The sequence below is a fragment of the Gymnoscopelus microlampas genome (genome assembly GCF_963454915.1).
Source record: "Gymnoscopelus microlampas genome assembly, chromosome: 8".
Classification (NCBI taxonomy): Eukaryota; Metazoa; Chordata; class Actinopteri; order Myctophiformes; family Myctophidae; genus Gymnoscopelus; species Gymnoscopelus microlampas.
The window spans coordinates 33,600,821-33,624,512 of record NC_139945.1 but is presented as its reverse complement, the minus strand read 5'-3'; the positions used below and the strand labels follow the sequence as shown (position 1 = coordinate 33,624,512).

The following is a 23,692-nucleotide window of genomic DNA, read 5'->3' as shown; positions in this document are numbered from 1 at the left end:
CCAAAGTATAAAATATACATTTTAATGCTATATTAACTCATTTTGCTGGTGACCCCTGGCCCTGGGGGTGCGTGTACCCCACTTTGAGAACCACGAAGCATAGATATCCTTTTGACTTGGAGCCAACCAAGCGAGGCTAGGGGTCCCAAGGGGTCTGTAACCAGAATCATCAATAAATTGAGCAATAGATCGTAATAAGTTAAGGTCCCCGCCTGTCTAAATACCAATCTGATTATTCCCCTGAATTCAGGTAAATGACACAAGACACATAGAACACTGCCACAGGCCCAGAGTTAATTGGCAGCTGCGTGCGGCAACTTGTATTTTCTTTACGCAACAGTGGTCACAGGACACTGGTGATGCTTGTCGCTCAATAACAGCCTGGATACTGTTTCCAAATTCCGCACTGTCCCCTGGGCTTCTTTTAATTATTATTAGCGTGTTGACAAGTGAGTGAGCTTGTCCTCTTTGTCTCAATCAGCAGGGAAACACACACCTGAACCCGCAGGCCCCGAGGCCTCTCCTGAGACAAGTCAGTATATGAGAGGCACGCACGGTGCACAAGCAGGTGCCCATCGTAATCGAATTAATTACACACAAACAGTACCTGATAATACGGTTGTTTACAACAGGCAATGCATATTTGTTACATTTACATGAATTAAAACCAAAAGGGAGATGCCCATATCACCCGAAACATTACGATATTCGGAGATTTAAATGATTATCATGATCATCACTCACGTAATATGACGCCTGGGAATAGGCCTGCAGTATATCATGTGACTGGTCCCTGAGCTCTCGTGATCCTTTTGAGTGCACATGACAGCCTTCTGCTTGTAATTGATGAGATCTGCAAGAAATCAATTAACAAGGTACACAGAAAAAATAAAATAGTGGGATATAGAGCTTGATTTCAAATAGCGTATTGCAGACCACTGATACTTACCCACTAGTGAAAATAGTAGATCTACAAGCTCACAAGATAATGCATCGCAACACATTGTGAGCTTGTAGAGTGGCTTATTTCTCCATTTGTCAAGTATTAAGTGGTTAAGGAAATCAAATGAAGGCCTTCACTATAATTGTTGTGGTGAAATGAGAAACCAGACAATGATCTCAATGTGGACTTCTTTATTAAAGCTCAATTTTTCATTATACAAATGTCATCATAGTTGAAACTGCATGCTGTGGCTTGGTTTGAGGCACATTACTAAGGAGGATGAGCATTATTTGAACAAAAAACAAAGACATAATTGCATAACTTAATCTTATCTCAATATTGCAAATCCAACTAAAAAATTAAATGTCTGTTAATATCAAGCCGTTTTCTATGGAGACATGTATCATCACATACACATAAAAAGGCAACACAGGGGGGGAAACACTAGACGAATTAAGGGACAGTTTCATTTTGGATTTTGAGTGATTTTGCCACTGAAATGAAGGAAATGGATGAGAGGCACAAAGACAATAAAGTATGTTCAGGAGGCATGGAGGCAAATTTACGCTTGGAGCGACAAGTGTCCAAGCATCAATTTACCATGAGACCGCAGTCAGAGACTTTACTAGATCCATGTGGTGGCTGGAGAAACATTACAAAACTCAGTTAAACCTGAGCACTGTGCCCAGTAAAATCCTCAGTGTTCATTCTTCTAACTCAAAGAGTGTACAAATCTAACCAAATGGACCATTTAAACTGTCAAGAGTTAAATTAAGACTCAGGATTCTGCAGTGTACCTGCTGTGGACTAAATGACAGGAGTGAGATGAGGGATTAGAAAATACTGTATGCTTGAACAGCAAATACACCAGTAATGCCTTTCTGGAGGCCCATTTTAGTCTGGTCTCCTGGAGGTGACAACAGACAGAACCCTTTTAATTGGACCGTTGACACTACGGAGAATGAATGTACTATCCTTTATGTCAGGAAGCATCAAGGCTTAATGGGTTAAGAAATTAAGAATGTGCAAAAACGTTGCTCCCACACAACATGGGAGCAGCCAAATGGCAATGAAAATGACAAATGCATACAACAGTTATCAACTCTACTCTAGTTAAGAATTGTTAATTTTTAAGTCAGTCCTCTTGTTTTCTTGTTTCTCATAAAAAGCATATATATTGCAGCATATGGAACAAATTATAATCAGCCTTTCAGGAGGCGAGCATTAAGTCCAGATCAGTTCACATTTAAAATAACTCAAGAAAATAAAATAAAAAACAGGCACACACAAAAAGGTCACCCACCATTTTGGAGGTTATCCTGCACATTGTGATATTTAACCACTTTTAAACCCTATATACTTAGTTGACCAGAGTCCCCCAGGGGTCTATATTAGGCCCCCTGTTTTTTCCCCCTCTACACTAAATATCTTCACCGATAACAGCCCATTACGAGCTCACAACATGTTGCATTTTATGAGCTTGTAGATCTGCTACTTTTGCCGAATGTTCAACCCAGAATAGGGACGCTAGGGTTCATGTGGTTAATAAGTAATTCTCTGGTGGACCACAGCTCACTGTAGCTATACTGTAGCAACACCTGCCAATAACTCCAGTTTGGACTAGATCAGAAACCACTGATATATCAACACAGCTTATTCTACATTTGGCAAAAAAAAAGAATCTAAAAATAGTTTAATTGGTCATATAGTTTCTCTCTTTAGTTTACTTTTTGGACAGGTAGACCCTGCCACGCTTAACACAGTATACAGTAGGAAAATGAACACATATATGTACTGTATATTATATATAGGGAGAACAGTCTTAGGCTGAGAATAGCCTTAACTATAACAGTAAAAATATAAGTTGAGACAGAAAAAAAAAGAAAGGCAAAAAGCGACGGATGTTTTTTCTGGGTTTTTCTTTTACTGCTGGTAAGCCATTCATCCATTTCAATGACATTATGTTTCCATTTAGTTTTCTGAATGAATTCATCTCATGACACAACCTGAGGCACGCCGTGCACTAAAGTCCACTTTCTAAACGCTTTTTTTTCTCCTTCGAATGGCCAACCTCAAAACCGGAAGCAGCTGTTAATTTTTCCACCAGAGACAAGAAAGAAATGCATTGTCACGCATGAATGAGAAGAAAAAAAATAATAACAATGAATTGTCATTATACTATCAATAACCAACAACAATATCAGACCCCATTGCCAAAAATATATATAAATATGGAGGGGAAGCAGAGTAGTAGCGGCCTGGTGCGCCCGCTGGTCACAGTACTGCCCGCCTTCCATGGGAATGTTCAAGAGAGGAAGGGTGAAGGGGGGGGGGGGGGGTGCATGGGACTGTGTGTGTGTGTGTGTGTTAGGAGTAGTAAGGAGGAAAGACAACCTGGTAAAGGTAAGAGGAGAGGGGATCACCAGCCCTCTCTGGTATCTATGTTGACTGTGTGTGTGTGTGTGTGTGTGTGTGTGTGTGTGTGTGTGTGTGTGTGTGTGTGTGTGCATGTGTGCGTGTTGGTGGGTGGGTGGGTGGGTGTGTGTGTCTGTGCGCGTGTGCGTGTGCGTGCGGTTCTCTTGGGGTTCTACTCCCACTCCGTGGTGCCAGGTGGTTTGGAGGTCAGGTCATACATGACTCTGGAGATGCCTGGGATTTTCTTTATTTCGCTCACCATCTTTAGCACCACCTGCAGAAGCAGATAAACAGCACACATGTTTTTAGTTAACCCACTGAGATTTTGGGCGGCCATAGCTGAGTGGTTAGTGATCCCGCCTAGGTAAGGGAGCCAGAGGCCCTGGTTGCCGCAGGTACGATTCCCGGCCAGGACAGCATATGTGTCGATGAAATGAAATTTGTCCCTGAGCAAGACTCTTAACCCCTAATTGCTCACAGGTTCTCATTGGAAACAAGACCGCAAGGACTTTCATGAACGACCTGTTAAAAGGAATTATCCTTTATTGTTATGCATGAAGTAAAATGTGAAAAAACACCAATAGAAGCACTACTACATAAATATTCACCCAACACATGGAGTAAAAATAAACTATATCTTTTTTCATACTTCCTCAACACACTTTGACAGACAGCCAACCTTAACTTGGAGGTAATCTAGTTGGCTTATAAAATAATGGTCTGTAAAAACACCTAGATTGCAAGAATCTGTTCCACGACGTCTAAGTAATAGCAAGGCTAACATACAGCAGGCTAATGTACACCATGTCTAACTGTCAGTTAAAGGCAGTTGAGTTGAGAGGCTAAACAGCACCAGTACCTCTTCGGGGATGTGTTGACCAGGCGTGGCAGCGATCCCCGTCATGAAGTCGCTGGTGATGAAGGTACGGACCACCACGGAGCGCCGGCAGGACGGCTGCTTCTGCTGGGAGTCACGGTCAAAGTGCAGGGGGGTCAAGATGATGGGCATCTGGCTGATTTTACCAGAGTAGCCTGGAGAGGGAGATCATGTCAAAGAAAAGTAAGAAGAGAATTATCCCCAGATTATGAAACGGAAGGCACTTGTTTATGTTCAAAAGCATTTTAGAGCATCGCTGCTTCATTAGTCAGCTCTGGCAGAAAATATAAGTATGAAAGATAGGCAGGATTGAGAGTGAAAGAGAACAAGATGTCACAGATTGTATGATACATTATGAGATCAAATCATTAAATTACATTGACAAGTACATCTCCTCAGTCCCCACTGTAGTATTGGTGTTGTACCGGGGACACTTAGTAAAGTAACACTGGACTGAAGGGTGCTGCTTGGTGACTTCTTAACATTGTTCATTATAAACTTTGACATAACCAACATCTACAACAGTACAACACGTTGAGATTATAGATCGGCTATTCTCGGGGAGCAACACCATCCTACATTTTGCACGCAATTGAACACACCAGATCCTTCTGTGCGTCACAAGATGCTTCATTAAATTCGACATGTCCCCCCTTTAAAACATTTCACACAAATGCACACACACTTCCTTACCAGACTCCCTCAGGATAGAGTGGGCTACAAAGTCAGCCTGTCTGAGTGTGCTCAGTACGCCCGTGGTCAGGAAGGTTGGCGTGATGTCTGTGGGGGGCTCCTTCACATGGGAGCCAAACACATACACAACTCTGGAAGAGGAGAGAGATGAGATACAGGTGTGTTGGTGCTTACAAATTGCTACAGTAGGTGTACCAATTCAAAAGCAACACTGTTCCGTCATCTTGTAATCGGACACAGCTGAAATGATTAAAACCTAATAACTTCCAAAAGTGAGCTTTTAAAATTGTAACCATACTGTACGGTGTACATCTTCACAAACTTCAACTTATACCGTGGGTTACAGGGGTTTTAAGGGGAAACAAACAGGCTCAGTATGATTCTCTCTCTATTACTGCCTTCACTTGAAGGCAGTAATAGAGAGAGAGATAGACTGATAGATACGCATATGTAGATAGAACGAAAAAGTGTGTATATGCATAAATATGTAAAAAGTAGCGTTCCTGAGTTGAGTTTGTGCATGCGTTACCTGTTGATGCTGTGGCACATGCGTGGGATGAGTCTGGCAAGGAACATGAGGGAGTCCCAGTGAGGATCCTCTTTAGAGGTGATACCACACACATAACTGTAGGACCGACAGTCTCCCTGAAGAGCAAGGGACACAAGGTGTCAAAGATGGTGACTATTGAAGTACTGGGACACACGGTGTCAAAGATGGTGAAGTACCGTAGCACTAAGTTAAAAAATGTGGTGTGAGGTGTCTGTGGTGAGCGTACCGAAATGCCCATAAGGGTCTGTCTGGACATGCCCAACGTCGGCATATCGTCGTTGTCGGGAAGCAACCTCTCATCTCCATGTTCTAGCTTTTGTGTTTTTTCGTAAATTAACTCCCTACTTGATACTACAGCGTCACACAAAACCCCTTTCTATGTAATGGGTTCTATATTGTCGCTGTCGGGTGGAAACCTTGTATGTCCAAAACTGGTACTTTTCACTATCACTTTAGTTTTTAGTTCGACATTGTAGTATGACGTGCTTACATTTTTTACATTATTATTAATTTCATCATGCGTCTCGCTAGCCAATCACAGCGCGTCTGCGAAGTTTGAAGTTAATTTCATCATGTGTCTCACTAGCCAATCACAGCACTTCACACTGGGTGTGATTTCTTTTTAGCCTATGGGCGTGTTTTCCACAGCATGGCGTCACAGCGAAAGACACATTTTCACGACGGAAAGAAAAACTTTCACCACGGATGGGTCCTAAAACCTCTTATAGGAGCGGTTGCACCGCTCACAAAAAAAAAATCACACCTGTGTGAAGGTAGCGGCGCCTTTGATATATTTTGTCATAGATATGTGACAAAATACCTAGAAGGAGACTTTAGCCAAATGAATAATAAAATGAAATTATTAAATATTTCTAGATATTACTCATTGTTTATTTAGTCATTGTTTATATAGACATCTAATTCTATATTCATGACATCATAGTGATGTCATGAATAGTAACATAGTGATGTCATGAATAGTGACCAATCAGAACGTTGACGGACCTGACCAATCAGAACGTTGACGGACCTGACCAATCAGAACCTTGGCGAGCCTGACCAATCAGAACGTTGACGCAAAAGCCAGGTATAGAGGGCTAATATATAGAGCGGCTAGCGCCGCTAAAAACATGAAAAGGATATGGAGAAAATAGGTTTCTGAAATAACCTGGCTGGTTGTCACTGATCTAGTCTTGTTTCTTCCACCTACAGTACATGTAACTCAGAGGTATACGTTTACGGTGTTTGTCTACAGTCTCCTGGCTGCGTCCAGGTCCGAGGTTTGGGGGAAATGTAGCACTCTGTGGATTCAAACAGGAAGTAACAGAGCCACACCCACCATGATGACACCGGCTGGCTGTGGTGAGTGGGTGTGTCTGAATCACCAAAGTAGTCACCATTATTGTTATTGTAGCTATAGTGGGACAGTGTATAAGTCAAGCTCACTCACCCTCTTTTAAATGGTTTGTGACTGAGCAGCGCTGATGCAATCAAATAAACCACATTTCCGTTAAAGGAGTGGAGAGAAACAAAAAGGGGGAAAAAAAGTTTATCCATGACCAAATTAGTGGAAAGTAACTAAGTACAGTACTGCAATTTTGAGATACTTTACTTGAGCATGCCCATTTTCAATACTTTATACTCTGCCACATCTTAGAGGCAAATATTATACTTTCTACTCCACTACAATTAATTGAAAACTTTAGTTACAATTTCCTTTGTAGATTTAGATTACAAAAAGCCGTATTTTATACTTTGTCTTTTCAAAAATAGCAGAGATCGACTAAAAAAACTACTTCAGTGCTTTTACTTTGTTACTTTAAGTATATTTTGATGTCAATACTTATGTACTCTTAGTAGTAGGAGTTACATTTTGAATACAGGACTTTAACTTCTACATTGTGGTATTGCTACTTTTACTTAAGTAAAAAAGAAAACAAAGTACTTCTTCCACCACTGTCCATGGCAGTTTTAAAGCTCTTTGGAAGACAGGAAGAAAGAATGAAAGTGAAGTGGAGAAGGGAGGAGGTGCCAGGGTGAGTGGGTGTGTCGGGTGGTGGTTTACCACTAAACTATGCTTATGAAGAAGATGGAGACAAACATCTGCCTATGTCTGCCCATACCTCTGCAGACGTCTCAACTAAGCAAAACACTCCACACACAAACACAGCTGACTGCTATGCTGGTCTGGTCTGATTTCATTCACTTTCAGTTGTCCATTGCTTTCATTCGATCTCAAGGCCAGCTTTCATTTTTCTCTCCCTCCAAGTAACCATTTGCTTACTTTCAATTCAGAGCATATGTTGGCACAATCTTCAAAGTGAAAGCTGGCTATTTTTAAAAGCATCTTTGCTTTCCTTTCGTACATAGGCCACATGGAAAAAACAAGTTGGCTAAGTGTACAGTAGTGTGTGCGGATTAACGGACACTTGTCTCAATGGATCGGATGTATTTATGCATAAATTGATTGGATTTAAAAAAGCTGGTTTCACCAAGTACCACGTTCAGAGATATTCGCCTACCGATGCGTCTGAGGATATCTAAATTCAATGTAAGGGCTGGAACAGCAGAGAAAACAATCTTTAACATACCCACGCCCAGCTTTGGAAACCAATCCTGATACCGTATCAATATGAACAACCTCCCGAAAGTCTGGGCATTGTTCAGCAATGCTTCCCCCCCGCCCCCCCCCCCCCCCCCCAACTCCAAATAGTTTCAAAACTGTTTTAGCCTCTATATTTAATTTAGATCTCGCCAGATCATTAGACTACCAGTTAATGACATCTTAACTGATGAACAGACTAATTTACAGAGATGGGAATAACTGATGTACAGAGAGTCTTTGTTCATTTGGGCTACCTGGACTCCGACAGTTTTGATGGGCAGTAGGAAGGCATTGAGTGAATGAAGGCTGGTGATTTGCATGAGTTTCTCCTCTTCCTCATCTGATATACATGATCTGACTCTCTGCAGCAACACATGGGGCTGTAGGGAGGGAAAGAGAAAAGAGAGATAAAAATGCATTAAGGAGAGGGATACAGAGTTGATGTATGAGACTGAATGTATGCAAATGAGATACTTTTATATAAATTCTTACAAATCAATTGACTACACTCAGACCAACAACATGCATCATGCACGTCATGGTCCCATCGAACAACTGATAGCTATGGAATAAAACATGGTTCTTGTGACACGATATTAACTGTGTCCCATCAGAGGGGGAGAAGGACATGTGCAACACAGGACTCCAGACGAACATGAGCCGTCTATGTCGTGGCCAACACACTGGGCAGCTGTTCTGACCTTTTTGACACTGGCGGAGAAGTCCGAGACGATTTTGAGGATAATGTTGGTCTCAGTAAAGTCCTTACAGACGTAGGGCTCATCTGCACAGATCACCCTTATAGCCAGACCAGGACCTACATAAGGGAGGGAGGGAGAGGATATTTTTTACAAAGCACTGTGATATATCTGAAAAATCAGATTTGAAGAATCCCAACCGTTGGGTTGCATGTGAGTGTGTGCAGTACTAACCAGGGAAAGGGTGTCTACAGACGATTTCCTCTGGCAGACCCAGCTCTCTCCCCAGCGCTCGAACCTCATCTTTGTGGAAGTCCTTCAGTGGCTCGATTACTTTTCCCTGCAAGATGGCAAAGGAGTGGGCTCAGCAATGCAACTAACAACGCAGAGTCAGAGTAGAAAGGAGAAGTATTACGTGGTGAACACCTCGTCACTGTGCGTGTAAAGCATGGTTATTGAAACACTTTCACCCTGGGCTCCCAATATTGGTCATGTCATTATAGGTGAAAATAACATTTCTAAGGTTCTTTAACAAATAGCTGATCTACAATCTGTGAACTTGTAGATCGGTACTAGTCTGGCTCTTTGAATACATACCAATGTATTCTGGATTTGAGAGATCTTTATTGAGCCATTTCTGGTGTATATGCTTGCTTGTATGATCGTGTGTGTGTGTGTGTGTGCGCATGCATGCATGCATGCATGCGTGCGTTACCTCATCTCTGAGCTTGCGGATGAGCTCAGTGTCATTGTGGTGCGTTTTGATGAGCTCAGCCTTGCCACTGGCGAGGTGCGAGGCGCTCTCGATAAGGTCAGGCCTGAGAGTACCCTGAGCCAGGAGAACGTCTTCAGGCTTCAGGTTGAGCTCTCCTATCACCTCATTGGCCACCTGGGGATGTCAACAAACCAGGAAGCCAGTTAGACAATACAGGAAGTAAATCAAAAAGTAAGGTGTGATAAACAGATTAAGTGGTAAATATGAGGGATAAATCAACAACAACCAGACACAAGCAGGTAAAAATAAACAAGTGGCTAATCCCACCTTGACGAAGGTGTCTCCAATGATCTTCCTCTTCTCTTCAGGGTAGGTGGTCATGTTGAGCGTCTTGCTGATTCGCTTCCGTGGGGTTCTGTCCTCCTCTGAGATTGGCAGGGTTGTCGTTCCATTATAGAAAGTATGGGCTGCATTCACCACTGGAAAGATGTTTAGAGAGCACAATGGTCAAAAAGGCGGCAGAAGAAAAAGAAGGATGAACGGATCAGAACACGCATGCAGAAACTAATTTCAAGCACAGCACTAGAGACCGATGCCAGATTATTGGGTCCAATGCCAATCCTGATTTTGCAGAGTCCTAGACAACCGGTTACTAATGTTTTAATCTCTCAAGAATAGATTCTGCACTGCGTGAGAGAATCTGTCCTGAAGCTTCGTCCTAACGTGTACACATTGTGTGGGAGTGGGCGTGCCTTCAGATCAGGAAGCAGGCCGCGCGTTACCCAATCAAATGTAGTGGGTGGGATTCACGTGTCCGTCGATCTTTCCCTACTGGAAACTACCGGAAACTAATTTAACAATAGCGTCCGTGGAGCAGACAAAACCACGGAAAGATATTCACATTTGAACTTACTCTTTCATCATAGAAACAAGTGGGCTTATAACCAAAACGATCCATGTTCTCTGGGAGAAGTGGTGTTAGTGTTCCGTGTAGAAATATTGTTAGTGGGAATGAAATCATAGTCGCACCACCCGGAAGTGGAGCGCTGAAGGCAGACTTAAACCCTGTTTCCGTGCGCACAGGTCCCACATTAGCATTGGCCCAGAGTCAACTGAGGAGGGACGAACAGAGGTCGCTGTTTTTCCTTTTTCAGTTGAATCTGGGTTCCGAGATTGCTAATGTTTTAACCAATATTTTGTCAAAAATGCAACATTTTCTAATCAATTAGAAAAACTTAGATTTGATTTAAGTTTCATTCTAATATAACACAAACTAAACTGAATCACTATTTGAAATATTTCAGAAATTGCCAATCTGCAAGCTCACAGCAAGTCACATTCAACACTTGAAAACTTTTGAAAAAAATGGACCAAAATAGGGACCCCAGGTTGAAAGTGGTTAAAAATCATGACTCATCAAAAAAGTCAAATAACGTCCGATATCGGTCTGGCCAATATACACAGCAAACGTTTTCATTGAGACGTGATAGCCATCTTGGGCTCCGTTAAACCCACCACTATGACCTTGTCTAGTTTTGGGACCAATGCCGATCCCATTTTGGAGAGTCCTACACCACTGATTACCAATGTTTAGACAGATATTTTGTCAAAAATGTCAAACATGTTCAAACCAATTTGAGACACTTAAGATTTGATGTTTTTTTTGAGAATATTTAACTAAATACATAAGAATAACCACAAATAACCACTTTATTTTTATCTACCTCTGACTTTGATGCCCAGTTTGGTGAGGGCCTCCTCCACACTCTGGCTCTCCCTCTTCCTCATGAAGCCGTTATCGATGTGAACCGCTATCACCTGGTCCTTGTTCAGAGCCTTGTTCAGCAGTGCTGTGCACACCGTGGAGTCCACGCCGCCGCTCAACAGCACCTGTCCGTGTCATCACAATCACAGGTCAGAGAGCTGAACGAAACGTAAACCATGTGTCTGCTGAGGCCGATTCTACAAATGCCTTCTGATTCAGTAGTTCTCACACGTTCAAGATTTTTTGAAAATGTTCAAAAATAGCAGATGTGCAAGCTCGCAGCGCAGCACGAAGTGACACGCTGTGAGTTTGTATCTTCTATTTGTATCTTCTATTTTTGAACAGCCAACGCAAAAATCTAAAATGACACGGATGCTTTCCTGGTTTTAATGGGTTAATGGGTGTGGATGCACATCAACAAGTTACAGTGTAAAAGCAATTATCAGCTGACATACTGAAAGGCATACGTCAGGCAAGAGTACAACGCTTACACAAAAATAAATTCACTATACAGAATGAAACAAGATTAACCAGGTGAAAACTATGGTGCATTATTGATTTATTCTATTGGTCACAAAAGTAAATAACCAGTGAAAGGATTTTACTACTTTAAAGGACAGTGGCCTGGTAGGTTTAGCCCATTGACTACAATACACAATATATTTGACATTATGGTCAACCATTTGTGAAAGCATATGTCCAGTTGTTAGATTTTCTTAGAATGATCGAATTGCATTTTTATTTAAAATTCATACTTTCAGGTGATAAAGCCATCTTAAAATTGCTTCTACGGGTGATATTTCTGTAATCATGAAGAAGTCATGGACGAATGGATCTTTTCTGATTGCTGGCTATTTCTGTCTTCTTACACAGATACACAGTAATGTTGATAGAAATATATATTCCTCTTGATGGGATATTAAAATTATATCATCCAATACGCTAACATACAAGAAATATAGTAATGCAAAAATAATGTCTAACTAGGAGAGGAGGCCAAATTATATATACCCCCTCCTTTCTCCCTCCCATGAGAGGAAGTCCAGTTTGGAGGAGCTCGGGGACTGGAGCAACTGCTTTCAGCCAACAGAGAAGGATTTTTAATTTGAGTTTAATTTGCTCCAATTAATCTCCCCTCCCCCAAACACACACACACACACACACCACCACCGCTGCTCCCTGCATTTATACCACAGCTTTCTTCTGTGTTTGCCTTTTGACCTACCGAGGTGCTACCACCTCTGTGCCTAACCTTATGCCCCTCATCATGATCTCATGTATATACTGTTCAGATGGATTATGCTATGTGCATATATATCATCTGTCGGGTGGAAACCTGTCCCAAACTGTTACTTTTCAGGATTCAAATTCAAAAACGGCAAAAGTAGCAGATCTAAACGCTCAAAACGTGTCGCTTCGCACCGTGTTTCAAGCTTGCGGATCTGTTACTTTTGTGTGACACTGTAGTATAACCAAGTACGGCATTAATTTATGAAAAAAACACAAAAAGTTAGAATATGCCCGACAGCAACAATATGTAGATATCTTTGATTTGGTTCTATGTAATGGTGGCTTAACAACAAGTACTTGGACTGCATACTTTTTTGACCCACATACAAATTCCTCCTCACCAGTACTTTAGACTTGTCTACTTTCGCCTTGATCTCCGCGATGCAGGACTCTTGGCGGTTCTGTACAGTGAAGTTGCTGGTGCAGCCTGCAATCTCAAACAGGAAGTTGCGCAGCATCTCCATTCCCCGCTCCGTCAGATCTACTTCCGGGTGAAACTGTGTTCCGTACAGCTTCTTCTGCTCATTGGCAATACCTTGTGGGTAAAAAAAATTATCAGGTGAGGGGATCATCAATAACAAAAACATTAAACAAACAATGTTTATTGCAAGTTCAAAGCTATTCAATTTACGATTGGTCCTTGTTACGTCACTTAAAACTTACGATTTGTCCTTGCTACTTGACTTAAAAGTGTCAGTCACTTAAAAGTGACTTAAAAGTGTCAGACATTTTGCACCTTAATCCCATGTACAACGCACTGACTTTTGTCTTTTTTTTTCTGTTTTCTAGCACCGTAACTAACGTCCATAGTATATCATGCACAGTATACATCTGCTGCTATGCTCACACACCTTTAAATCTTATCTCAGGTACTATGTGTAAATATATGTAGGTAATTTGTTTGTTTACTTTGATTGATCCCTTTTCCCCCTTGCCCCCCCCCCCCCCCCCCCCACCCTTCTTCCCCCCTTTCTTTTTTTCAATGGAAATAACAATACGATAGAACTACGAATTTCACCCACTTGCTTACTTCTGTAAACCTGTGATGTGACAATAAAGCCGATTCTTATTCTAAAACTAAATATACTGGGTACCATATTTTTTGATAGATAAGTCTGTCATTGCTCAGGCCGGGTCTTACCAGCAATGATGTTCCCTGACTGGGCCACCACCTTGAAGCCATCAGCCACCTTGTCCACACTGTCTCCATGGGTCAAAAGCACCATCTCCTCTTTCTGCAGACCTCTGGACGGACCCCCCCCACACACACACACACACACACACACACACACACACACACACAAAGAGGTCTAGTCTCGCAGTAACAATCTGAGATCTCTGCCAACAAACTGTCTGGTAGTTGGTTGGTAGAGCCACTAAGTGCGCCAACAAACCTAAACCTTCACCTACTGCTTTGAAACCCAGTCCGGTCACCGCCACAATACGAGGGATCGCCCTAAAGACTTTGGATTGGTTCTGCCATGCAGGTTTTTTTTATTTCTATCTCTCCAATTGTTCCTGCCCAGTTTTAACACAGAAAGCTGGGAGATTGTCTCTAGTTTAGCAAAGCATTTAGAGAGACTGGCTTGCAAGTCTAAAGGAGGTCAGACAAGTGGGTGGTATAATGTGGATAACTTATTCCTGTGGAGGTTCTATTTGTGTGTGAGAGAGTGAGGGCAAGAAAGATGTGGGTTCCTATTTTAGACTGTGGTGTCTGTCTGTGTCAACTGTGGAACATCTGTGTCCAGTGGAATGTGTGTGCAGGTTATGTAGTGAGCATGGCACAGGGACAAGCCAAAGACATGCCAAGCAAACTGCCTCTAAACCTACTCTACAATTTATTCTCCATCTCTCTCTGGTCCACTAGGAATCATAGTGAGTATCAAATATTGATACTCAACTACAGTATTAGTTTATTTTAAAGATTTTAATCAAATATAGCACTGAGTGCCATTCGCGTGTTTCACCGCTATGGTGCAACGTGCCAATCACGTGTTTTTGAATAGTAAATAGTAAAAAAAAAAAGATATCATTATCTGAAGATTTGCAGCTCCATCCACTCCTTGTTTAACTTATAACTGAAAAAGGCTGTATCTCGGTTCCAAAGCCCTTTTTTTTGCTTTGAAAAAAATTAAAAATTAAAATCGCACTGGCCAGAAATAGCCAGAAATAATTTGGGCACTCAATGAGTTAACAGAAAGTACGTTAGGACAAAGAACGTGAAAGTATAGTACTTTATTTTCATATAATCTGCATTGATCACCGTTGTACCTGAAGAGAGAGCAGGTGTTGTCCAGTCCAATGTTGAACACTCCATCCTCCCTGACACTCTTCCTGTGTACTGTGCCACCAAACACTTTATTCATCATCTGGAAGCAGACAAGAGGATACTCTCAGCGCTCACACACTCAGATCTGTGACTGCTGCAGTAGCCTGGATATTAAGACATGCAGGCTTGTAACTCGAGGGTCGCCTGTTCAGATTCCTTTAGCTGAATGGAAAAAGATATCCTCCGTGGAGAAAAGACCTCCCTCCCTAAACAACTAAACTAACCACGGCTAGGAACTTCAAAAGGGTTCAAGTATAGCTGCTCGGTGACCAACAACAGTACAAGACTGTAGTGTGATTGGACAGCCTCCAGGTGTGAGCGTATCAATTACCCCATGCAGACATTTGCAAGTAACAACAGGTATATGCTCTCAACTACTCCCTTGATTATTAAATAAATAAAAAACAAATAATTATTTTTCTTTCTTTTTTTTAATGATGCGATGTGTGTGTACCTGCATGCCATAGCAGATTCCTAAGACAGGCTTCCCGATAGTGAATATGGCTGGGTCAAACCTGGGTGCGTCTTCTGCATAAACGGAGGCAGGACCTCCAGAAATGATGATCGCTCTGAGGGGAGAGTTGAGAGTAAAGAGATATAAGAGAAGGAGTGAAAAGAGAAGATGGTGATTTAAAAAAGTAGTATAAGGCCTGAAACACAATTGGAAGTGAGCAGAGGTATTCTTGAGCCAGGTAACAGTATACATATTCCTAAAGCTTCTATAAAGAGTACAGGCATTGTTCATACGGGCTCCTTCATAAATAAGATGTTTCACCAGTCTGTTATTGCATGTGTGTTTATTTTTGTTGTCAATGTGAAATACCAGTGTGTAGAGGAAGACCATACGTTTCTGTTACCTTCTCCAAAGCAGAAAATGTTTGAATACTTAAGGTCATGCTTTTGGAAAAAGGCTAATGCTCATATGCTGAGACTATACAGGGCATTTCATATTCTTCTTCTCGTGAAGACGTCTTAGGTGTGGGACGTCCTACTGAACGACGCCCCTGTGTTGCTTCCGTGACTGAATTTGAAACAACGCATGCTTTAAAAGCCATCCGCCTGTGGTCCAGTGAACCACCGAACACCATAATACCCAAAAAATGTGCTTTCAGCAGCCTGCAACTCAGCCTACGACATTTAACAATCCAATTATTGTCTTGAAAACCTGTAATTCTATACAGTAAGGTTTTGTTGCACATACTATACGTTCCCAAGTTATAGTTTTGTGTAGTAGTCTATCAAATGTGAAATGTACTGTATCGTTGAGTCATGATGGCTTGATCAACAGCCGCATGTTGAAAGCAAATCTTGCGTTTCTCCCTTTCTCCTACTAAAATTCAATTGTACATCGATCGATTGACTTGACCATGAACACCAATTGCAGTCAGGTCAACTGCCACTTCTGCAAGGTCCGACTACAGCTGAAAATACACATATCTAGCAGATGACGCCAGACGCTATTTGTCCGCTGCACTAGGTGACCAAACCTGAAGCTTTTAAACTACTAGGCAGTCAGACTCTCTAACAGCTAATGCTTAATTTACACTCCGTTGTGCAACGGTGTCACACAACATAGTATAAATCAGGCTTTAGTCATGATGTCTCAACACCTTGAAGAGTTCCGACACTTTTTACATTTACATTCTAAAAACCATCCTACAGACCAATTATCTGGATAATTACACATCTAAATTAAGTTGTGGTTGTGTCTGTGTGGCCAAAATATGGACATGCCTGACATCACAGAACATAGAGAGAGACAGAGGGAGAAGGAGTGCGGGAGAGACAATATTTTACCCACACAATAACCCAGGCAATGCTGGGTACTGAACCTCAACGAGCTGACTCACACCACATTGTCCAGCTTGCTCTATATAATCACCATGTCCAAGGGCACACTGCAGTCAGATGTGTGGCAGCAGCCAATGACTGACAGACATGTGGTATCACGTTATGGTAAAATATATGGCAGGGGCATATCTTTATATTTCCTGCTGGCTGTCTGCTCTGTCATTAACTATTAAGTCATGTGCACAAACCCCAATAAAGAAACCAGGATTGGCAATTTTAAAAGAAAAATACTCAAATAATGCTGTATCTTTGACAGGGTCTCTTGTGCTTCAGCCAATCTCCAAATGGAGGTCTGCTCTCAGAAAGGACACAAGATAAACATCACTTCTATGGGCCTCTTCTGAACGCCTGAGGCCAAAGACTGGACTGGAGCACTCAATTTACTTCAATGCTTTAATAAAATTCTAACAAATTCTAACTGGTAAACTAGCAAACTAAATTGTCTTTGACTTCAGTCATTCAGAAGTGGCCTATAGAACTGTTTTAATGCTGTAATTTTATTGATGGCCACAGCAGGCAAAAAAAGCCTTCTTTAACAACATAGGACTTGTTGAAGAACTTAAGCAGCATTCCATATGATGGATTTGCTTTAATATCTAACAACCTACATAAGCACTGCAAGATCTAGCCGCTATTGAAACAGCTGGGAACATATTGTTTCATTAAATCAAATATGTTATCATGTAAACACTATGAGAAGTTGAGGAGATTAATTCAAGAAAAATAATCATTACAAATAAAAAAAAACGAAATAGTGCCCAATGGTGCCGATTTGATCTACTTCCAGAATTATGCAAAGCATAATGAGACAGACACTTTGTGCCGTATAATAATGAAAGGAAAAACTGTGACAGCCTTGATTAATTCATGCAGTTACCACATGAAAAAGCAGGAAATAAGAGTTCAATTGTAATTATGTTACATTATGAAGGGCTCTTACATACTGTATACGGGTACTAAATATCCTGGAGGAAAACATATTTTTTAATATTGTTGTCAGGCAGAAACCTTGCATTTCCATATTTCTATGTTATTAAATGAATGCCCCATTTCATACTTCATCGTATCAGTGTCGCGCAAAAGTAGCTAAAATAGCCGATCTACTACGTCTATTGTTGCTATTTAAAAAAAAAATCATCTGTAATGACATACCCTATATGGATGTCAGGTTAAAAGAGGAAAAGTCTGTTCATGGGTTTTATAAATACTTTACCAATCAAAAGTAGTACTTAGTGACTAAATAACTACATTGGATCCATTGAAAATGTAGGCTATTTTGTTCCATTTCCTGAAAAGCAAAGTTTTTTGACATTTCTGGTTTCTGCCTGACAGTGACGATGTATGTCTTTGTCGGGTGAAAACCTCATGTCCAAAACTGTTACTTTTCAGGATTCAAATCCTGAAAAAAGAAGCAGATCTACAAGCTGAAAATGCTTCGCGCCACATTTCGAGCTTGTGGATGTGCTACTTTTGATGCTTTTGTGTGACACTATAGTATGATCAAGTAGGGCGTTAATTTACGAAAAAACACAAAAACTATATATATGGAGATAAGCGGTTTCTGTCCCGACAGCAACGACTTCTACTCTCACCTGAAGCCCTGCTCTCTGATGGCGAAGGCAGGAGTCTCCAAGGGCAGGATCTCAGAGCGTACACACAGCTCCCGTACCCGTCTGTCAATCACCTTCCCATACTGAGCCCCTGCGTCCAGGATCACCACGGCCCCCTCGCATGACCCATTCTGCTCCGCGCTGCTGATGTCCAGCTGTGGACACACACAGAAAATATGTATTCAAAAAGAACAACAAGCTTCAGAAAACGTACAATCACACGCATGAAGTCAGATTTATTTATTGCATGCCGGTGTCACACACCGATAATAGCCGATCTATAAGCTCATGACATGTTGCAGTGCGATGCGTCGTGAGCTTGTAGATCGACTATTTGGGATGTATTCTTGACAACAAACTGATAGGTGAAAAACATGGTGAAAGCATTGCATCAAAGGTGATCAAAAAAGTAATCAAAGAACAAGATTTTGGGGCAGAATTTCCGTGCTCTCAGGACTCTTGCCGGAGGCTTAATTCAATGCCACTCTTTGACTATGCTTGCACTTCTTGGTTCTCCAACATCTCAATGTCACTAAAGACTAAGCTTCAGACCTCCCAAAACAAAGTGATCTCGTAACTCCCACCTATAGAACAAACATGGGCAAATTCTCTTTCTACAGCACTGCCACCAAAGTGTGGAATGCCCTGACACCATCCCTTAAAAAATGTGGATCAAAGGTTTCCTTCAAAACAGGCCTGTAAATCCATCTTTCATGAGGCCAAAGGAAGAGGTAAATCTCACTTCTCCCATAGAAAAGGTGATGGCATTCACTAGCTTCATCCACCCCCCCCCCCCCCCCCCCCCTTTTCTACTCTTTTTTACGTTATCCTTTTAGCCCAAATGCATCATGACTGTACCCGTGCCGTTTGCATTTCTGTCTAATAAAGTATTCAATCAAACGAGGACATGTCTACAATTTGTGATGGTGGCTTCAGCCCATCCATAATATCCCTTCACCTTTGGCCTCGCCATGAGGAATGTGACAGAATGGAATGACCTTAAAAAGAGGGGGGGGGGGGGTGTTGCACACTCTCCATATGAAGTTTTATCAAACGACATTTGGGCCTGCTGTCCATCCTCAGAATTAACAAAATGACCTAACACAATTATGGACATGTGAGCTCAAATACTGAGTAGCAGACTCGCGTGAAACGTGCTGCATCCATTCAGCCACTCACTACAATCACATGTCGTGATGACATTAACTTTCCATTAAGACACATAGGGTTGTTAGAGAGGCCAACTTGCGTAGCACTTCAGCTGACCTAGCAGAGGGTAATTGTTCACAGCCAGTCTTTTTAAGTTGTGTGTGTGCATTTGTGTGTGGGAATGAATGGGGGTTATGGCAGTGGGTCACAAAGTGTGGTCCAGGGACCCTCGTGATTCCTTGAGGGGGTTCCAAATGGGTCCATTTGTACGCTCTCAGAGTTATGGGGGTCCTTGAAATTAAAAAGGTTTGAGAACCACTGGGTTAGGGGAATGATAGCTTGTCAGTCTGTATGAGTACATAGGGTCAGCAAGGACAGCAATATCATGCACCCACGTGGTTTGAGAAAAACACTTCTGTTTGTTCACCAAGAAACATAAGACATAGCTACATGGCATCTTTTGTATTTGCTTGAGATTAAATGTACTTTGTACCTGACACAAATAAAGTGAATAAATGAAAGTAAATGAAAATTGAAAATGAAACGCCGCCTGTGATTCACTGACTGTCACCAAAAGACAGTTGTACATACTGGAATATATATATCAATATCAACGCCGCTGTCAGATGGAACAGGATCACAATCTGACTCTGATTTGATACCTAACAGCCAGTAAGACATTGTATAATGTCAGACATTGGCTGGTGATATAAGTTCTCAATCTTTTCCGGCCGTGACCCCCCAAAATAATCATTTGAACTGGGGACCCCCCATCCTGACAAGCACTTGGCATTGTAGGAGTTGAGGCATAACATTTCGTTTGACTCAGTTTCACAGATAAATATTGTGAATATAGCATATCTACAAGCTCACAACGCCTTGCGTTGGCTATATTCACAATATTTGCCTCTTTCTTATATTATTTGACAATTTGGCCAGTGTTTGAGCATTTTTTATAGTATAGTTTGATTATTTTATATGCAGTAATGGTCTTTTTCTTTTCTTCCTTATTTTTGTTGAGGTCTTAAAAGTCACTTCACTGTCATCTGGGGACCCCCCTGGGTTCCCTCAGTAAAGTAAATGCAAATGATTTCCCATAGGTTGAGAACCACTGAGATCAGTAGTAACCTACATAAATCAAAACTATCTGACATGACAGCCAGCAGCTCTCTGGACAGTCACGACTGGTAAATACTGATTCGCACAGCTATTTACTGTAACACAATAAACACTACATCAAGGACAATGTTAGTTTGAGTATGTGTTGAAATGAGGTGCCATGACATCCTGTTGGTTGTTTTGTCTTCTTGTCTAGCTAGCCGAGTTAGCTTTTAGTGTCACTAGTGTTAGAATAAAGATACATTGGATACCTAGGATAGGTCAGTGATGTCACAAACAGGGACGTTTGTAGTGTCATGGGCCTCTTACCTAAGCGCGAGTAGAGCATGGAGATCTGCTATTTTCAAACAGAAATTGTATACACATGTTTCTATTATAAATGTAATATATTTGTAAATATAATATTTATAAATATTATTTTTCATTTTGGCCTAAAATGACATGCCCAAACCCAAAGTCTAGGTCTAGTCAAAGGCAAAAGGGATCACTTCCACTAGACGACGCCTTCTTATGACATCACTGGCGAATCCCTGTTATTTTTACTCTTAATGTGTAGCCGTATTTAGCATTAGCTCGTTAGCTGCCAGTACTGTGTTGTGTGCTGCTGCTTGCTAAGCTAGCCGAGCAATGCTACCATCCACGAGGTGCTGTAAAGACAGGCAGACAGCGGTTAGTCTCAACGACCCATCAGCACAGTGCGATCACTCAAAGTGAAGTAAAACGATGGCACTGATCAATTGCCTTGATCCGCGACCCGGCCCGGCGCAGCAGCCATCTCATCTCCTAACCAGCAGCAACATGTTAACGGGACACACTGCAACAGGATGGTGCTGGTGGTGCACGGTACACTCTGTAACTTTCCCCCACACAGGCCATCATGAACAGGGGGGAGACTAGACCACACAACACAACACAACACCACCCGGCACCCCCGAGTCCTAACATCAAGTCAGCCCGTTTAGCGGCGCCGCACACACAGACACATCCCACCCTGTGAGTCCATGTTGTAGTAAAGCTGGTTCTCCACTGACCTTGCTGCTATCTCCGTTGCACAGAGCCATGGATGACTGTAGTGTTGTGGAATGAGCTCTCTCTATCTTTCTCTCTCTCTCTGTGTCCCTCGGTGTCCCTGATCTGATCACACACACACAGCTCAGTGAGACAGACGCTCTTGGGTCAGCGCGCCGACTACTGTTTCAAATGGAGAGCAGAGCTGTGTGTGTCGGTGGAGAGACGTCTGACTGTCTGTCTGCCGTAAATCACCGTCCGCTCGTCGGCTAATAGAGGAGGAGAACTTGCGTGGGAACAAAAATTCGGGATTATGTATTTTTCGGCTTCATGGGTGGAGCAATAAGTGAATGTGGGGTGGATCTGACATTAATTGAATTTGTTAAAAATGAACGGATTCGGTGTTTATTTTAATTTTATTTTACATCACTTAACACACAACTGAGATTTTTTCCTTTTTCTTTTATTTGTATTTATTTTCCATACAGATGTCCACTTTAATCTGTTTGTGTCCCCAAATTGTTTACATTGATTCCTTAATTCCTGAAATTGTAAAGTTTGTCAACTCGTTTTGATTGGATGCACACTTGGCAGTAGCCCTAGAATGGCTGTGATATTCCATAGATATTTCATATATTCCATATGGAATACATGACATGTACTGTATTGGTAGGCTAATATCACAGTCATTCTAGGGCTAACTTTAGTTTCCAGTAGGGGAAAGAGACAATGTTTCCTTTTGTCTCAAAAAGCCAAAATGGGAAGTTGCACTTAATAATGCATTGTTCCACACATATCAGAAAATACTTTACACAGGACAAATATTCTGGGTTACACTAAAACAAGAAAATTGATGGACACGTTTAAATTGACATTGATTGATTGATTTTATTTGGTAAAAAATGTATACAAGTAAAACACAATATACAGTTAACACATAAAGTATTTTGAAAAATGTATTCCTGATGTGGTCCTCTAATAAAGCTGTGGTTCTCAATCTTTTTCATTTCAAGGACCCTAAGTATGGTAATGCATTAGGCCACGGACCCCCATAACTCTGACAGTGTAGGAACCAAATGATACAGGTCCAGGGTCCATTTGGTTACATTGTTGTACACTGTCAGAGTTACAGAACTGTAAGCGTCCATTTGGTTCCTAACTATCAGTGATTTAGCTGGGGACTCCCTGGAACACCCTCAAGGTATATACGTTATATTTATATATACCAAAATATTAAATGAGACAATTAAAACTAGAAAAGCTTTTAGAAATACATAGAAATGTATCATGTATACATACGACACAATAATACAACATCTAAGACAGGGGGCAGAAAATGAAGACACTACACAAGTTCTGGCACAATCCCAACTTGTGGTCAAGAAGATGGCCCAATGTCAGCACTGCTGTCATCTTGTGGACTCTGTTAACGAGGGAGGATTTGTGATCTCAGTGAGGAACACACTTTGGCACTTAGAAGTGTGCAGGCTTGTTACTCAGAACATACTTCTTGACACTAGTTCACATCAATCTTTTTAAAATGTACAGTATGTGAATGGAAAATGGATGATCAGGGTTGCTGACAATGTAGAGGTAATATCAAAACATGTTTATATTCAGTTGAATATAAAGGCTATATGCTTTCGCACTATTAATATTTGAACACCACAACTTTTTTTGGTATAAGATGGAACAATTGTCTCTTTCTGTGCTGCTAGACCAGGAATGTGTCTCTTTGCTGAGAGATTCCACCTTGTGCTCTGAAGGATTATATAACACAGTGATTGATGCCTGTTGTGCATAGAGTCCTGTACCCCCTTGACCCGAGAACAGATAGTACTGAAACAGACATATTATAATGTAATAGTGAAATGAAACAATATGTGTGGGAGGGTTGGTTTGGAGGACATCTGTAACTCAGATCTGTTTCTTAACACTTCTGGGGCAGTTTCCTTCTCACGAAGTTGGGGCAACTTATACAATATGCATTCATTGTAGTGTGTTCAGGCTAAATATTATGTGTTACTTTTCATTCAATCAAACACTCTAAAACCCTAAAACTACATGATCGTGTC

General features: G+C 41.5%; 1 protein-coding gene across 1 annotated transcript; it reads right to left on the bottom strand.

The window, feature by feature from the left end:
- Positions 1 to 1,119: 1,119 nt before the first annotated feature.
- Positions 1,120 to 21,900, bottom strand: gmps (guanine monophosphate synthase). The gene is made up of 16 exons (XM_084064780.1): positions 21,641 to 21,900; positions 18,324 to 18,496; positions 15,335 to 15,449; positions 14,823 to 14,920; positions 13,693 to 13,796; positions 12,893 to 13,086; positions 11,221 to 11,386; positions 9,824 to 9,975; positions 9,497 to 9,670; positions 9,016 to 9,121; positions 8,785 to 8,900; positions 8,338 to 8,463; positions 5,458 to 5,573; positions 4,929 to 5,059; positions 4,218 to 4,390; positions 1,120 to 3,632 (listed from the first exon to the last, which is right to left on the bottom strand). The coding sequence occupies exons 1-16, from the start codon at positions 21,668 to 21,670 to the stop codon at positions 3,531 to 3,533; spliced, it is 2,076 nt and encodes a 691-aa protein (XP_083920906.1). The 5' UTR covers positions 21,671 to 21,900; the 3' UTR covers positions 1,120 to 3,530.
- Between the last annotated feature and the right edge of the window lie 1,792 nt (positions 21,901 to 23,692).

Coding starts and splice junctions, on each gene's coding strand:
- gmps (XM_084064780.1), bottom strand. CDS start 21,670: ATGGCTCTGTGCAACGGAGATAGCAGCAAG. Junction 9,122..9,496: donor TCCGCAAGCTCAGAGATGAG/GTAACGCACGCA, acceptor GCCATCTTGCAG/GGAAAAGTAATCGAGCCACT. Junction 5,574..8,337: donor TCAAAACTGTCGGAGTCCAG/GTAGCCCAAATG, acceptor CTTGCTCTTCAG/GGAGACTGTCGGTCCTACAG.